Source organism: Sphaeroforma arctica (assembly GCF_001186125.1).
Source record: "Sphaeroforma arctica JP610 unplaced genomic scaffold supercont1.3711, whole genome shotgun sequence".
In the NCBI taxonomy this organism is placed as follows: Eukaryota; class Ichthyosporea; order Ichthyophonida; genus Sphaeroforma; species Sphaeroforma arctica.
In genome coordinates, this window is record NW_014036847.1 from 1 (window position 1) to 3,117 (window position 3,117).

The following is a 3,117-nucleotide window of genomic DNA, read 5'->3' on the forward strand; positions in this document are numbered from 1 at the left end:
GCATACTCGTATCTAGATCCATTCATGAAAATCACGTACCAACATATCCGGCGGTGATTGCATTTGTCGAGGCAATAGCGGGAATAATATTACCCGCCATACTTTTCACATCAAATAAAGAAGTTGTGGCGATGCCGAAGACACACGCCCTTAAATTAGAAGCCGCAACCAAAAAGTCCAAGAAATCCGGTTCATCCTGATTGAATGAATATATTGGTGTGTTTTACTTCAAGTATGAGTGACAAAAAAAATGCGGGGCGTATGTTTAGATTGTGCGTTGGTAGTTGATCCTTTAATAGTAAGCATTTTATGTGTAGTGAAGCTATTTGGGATGCAAAAACGGAATCGACATCACAGTTGAATTGGAAGCTTTTGCGTATCATGATACCACACACATGCCAGGTACTCCATAATAAACATGCCTTGACAGTTGGAATATGCTAAGCATAGTATTGAGAAACATGTGCCTATGTTTCTTATTACGAAGTTACAACAATATTGTGGGCAAATTTACACATCGAGACACTCGCTGCCTATCAGCCGTACGAGAGGACTACTGTACCTTATCCCATGTTAGTATAATTTTCTCCCCATCTGCAGACCCGCTCAGATTAAGTCTAGATTTGATTTTGTTGACTCTATGCACAAACTTGCTCGCATTTTCTACTAAGCTCCAAACACGTTGCGTCTCTTGCAGTGTTTTTCCCGTCGATGACTGTAAAGCCCGAAAGAGATAGAAATTGTGCCGCAAATGTTTATACAAAGACAACGAAATACAATTTGCGCAGCTACATGAATTTATAGTGTAAAATCGTGTCTATTTTAGCGGGCTATGAAATCGTCTGTACATGAACTATACATGTATATATATAACTGTATAAAAATTCACACACGGACTAATGCGACATGTAGCTGCAAACCTTCAACATTTGTCTCACACAGGTGTGCATATATATTGGGAGTATAATATTATGCATAATTCACAGGTGCAACAATAACGTCTGGTTTCCCGATGCCAGTATCACTATACTATTCGAACCGCAGACTACTATTGAACTTTCGATATAGTTTGAGAGTGAAATATATCGCTCTGCGAGGTAGCGATAACCCAGATGTATCCGTTACGCTCACAGAAACAATCACAGAGCAGCCAACATCAAAGATTGCAAATATATAAATGTCGTTTACATAGAATTCATGCCGTACATTCCCACACACACAAAACATATGTGCGCGCACATATTTATGTTCACATCCATCATAATTTCTTTTTGTATGACATGCATTCGTACATATTTTTACAGAAACACGCATGCATAAAGCTATGCACGTTGCAAGGCAAATATGCGTTTATTGGTATTCACTTGAATAGGTACAAATGTACAGTTACCTACTTACACATAGCATACACACTAACATGTACCCAGCATACCGCTGTTGCTTCGGCGGGAGTGGCCGTGTCCTCCACGGGCAGAGCATTGATATCTAAGGGTGTAGGTGGGGTGCGTTCTTTCCATAGCGCCGACATACGAAGTAAACTGTGCCCGCGTGTGATGTATTGGTGTTGCATGGGAACAGGATGAGCAGTACATCGATGGCTAAATACAGCATTCCGTATCCACAAAGTTGCATGAATTTCGATGGCTGCAAGCGATAGAATGCATCCATTTGCCCACAAGACTCTACAGGCGGCCGTCTGTTTCAACGGAGCAGATGTACATTCTAGTGTATCGAAGATCGTTTAGGGTGAAAACTTCAATGCCATATTTGATAGAACAATTATAAACCTGTACCATGGGGCGAGCTTCTAGTGTTTAGCCGGTGTGAATTTCTAGCAGACGAATGTGCACATTCAGGTATATCGAAATGCCGAAGCGACCAACACACAGATAAAGAACGTGGTCTAAAGGTAGCCAATATGTGCACATCCCATTGAGCTCTATGCCGAGCATAAAAATATATGCGTGTGTGTACCTTGTCGAAGTACGGTATGTACTGAAAAATAACGTCTGAACAATACCACGATATAGGTTTGTGCGAGCGTTCTATATTCGTGCACAAAGGATGCATCTATATATGCGCAGACGCGCGAGTGCGTAATAAACCCTAAAATCTCATGTATTGGCCGAGTGCGTTCGCGACGTAATCGTGTGGATGACAGCGTTTTGTGGCAAGGATAGATCTGCTACACATACGAAAACACAAAATTGTAAATAGCTCATTGGATACTTAGAAAGCCTGTGACGAAGAAGGATAAGAAAACAATCAGCTACACATGCCCTTCACGTCGTTGCAGTACAGGCTAGATAAAAATACAACTAGAAGTACAACACTGACATAGAACTACAACTCTACCACGCATACTCATTCACAACATTGTAACACACACTGATGAACATAGCAACTACAGCTGTACGAGATACAACAAAAACTCTGCTACATATACTCATTTACATGGTTGTAGCAGACCCTCACGAACAATGCAGCTGAAAAAATAACACTTCATACAGATGCGACTCTGCAACAATACGGCCTGGTAAGGTAAACAACTAAAATTGCTTCAACTCACAGATACAGCTCTACTACACATACTCATTTACATACTTGTTACCCACCCTCGTAAACAATACTGCTGGACGTATAACAAACTAAACTGCTGAAAACCTACTACACATAACCATCTACATACTTATCGCACACGCTCATGAACAGCACATCTCGAACTAAACACATACAGCTGCAAATCTGCAATGCATCCTCGAGTTTATCTCTGTAACATAAACCTTTCAACCAAAGCTACCACTCCGTTGTAAATACTCTTTAGCATCGTTGTTATACAGCCGGCTAAACAGTACAACTGTAACTGCGCTAGCTCACACTATAAACACATTGTACATACTCTTTGACATCATTGTAGTACAGCCTGGTAAATAGTTCCTTGCCGTCGAATCCGCAGTCTTCCATGGCTTCCCTGAGCGCCTTCTTTTTCACTGTACTCGCACTGACGTCAGTTACACTGTCCCCTGCACCAGTCTGCAGTAGAAATTGATTTGTACGTTTATGAAAGTGATACTGCCCAGCAAATGAATAGAACTGCTGATCACCGCATAAGGACTA

At 41.2% G+C, this 3,117-nt stretch overlaps 1 protein-coding gene across 1 annotated transcript; it reads right to left on the reverse strand.

Annotated features, from left to right (window-relative positions):
* Window positions 1–39: 39 nt before the first annotated feature.
* On the reverse strand, window positions 40–3,035 carry SARC_13767 (hypothetical protein; the record flags this gene model as incomplete). The annotated part of the gene is made up of 4 exons (XM_014292101.1): window positions 40–196; window positions 563–715; window positions 1,433–1,538; window positions 2,900–3,035. Coding segments are annotated over 4 exons (552 nt in total), but the record flags the coding sequence as incomplete, so codon positions are not given.
* Between the last annotated feature and the right edge of the window lie 82 nt (window positions 3,036–3,117).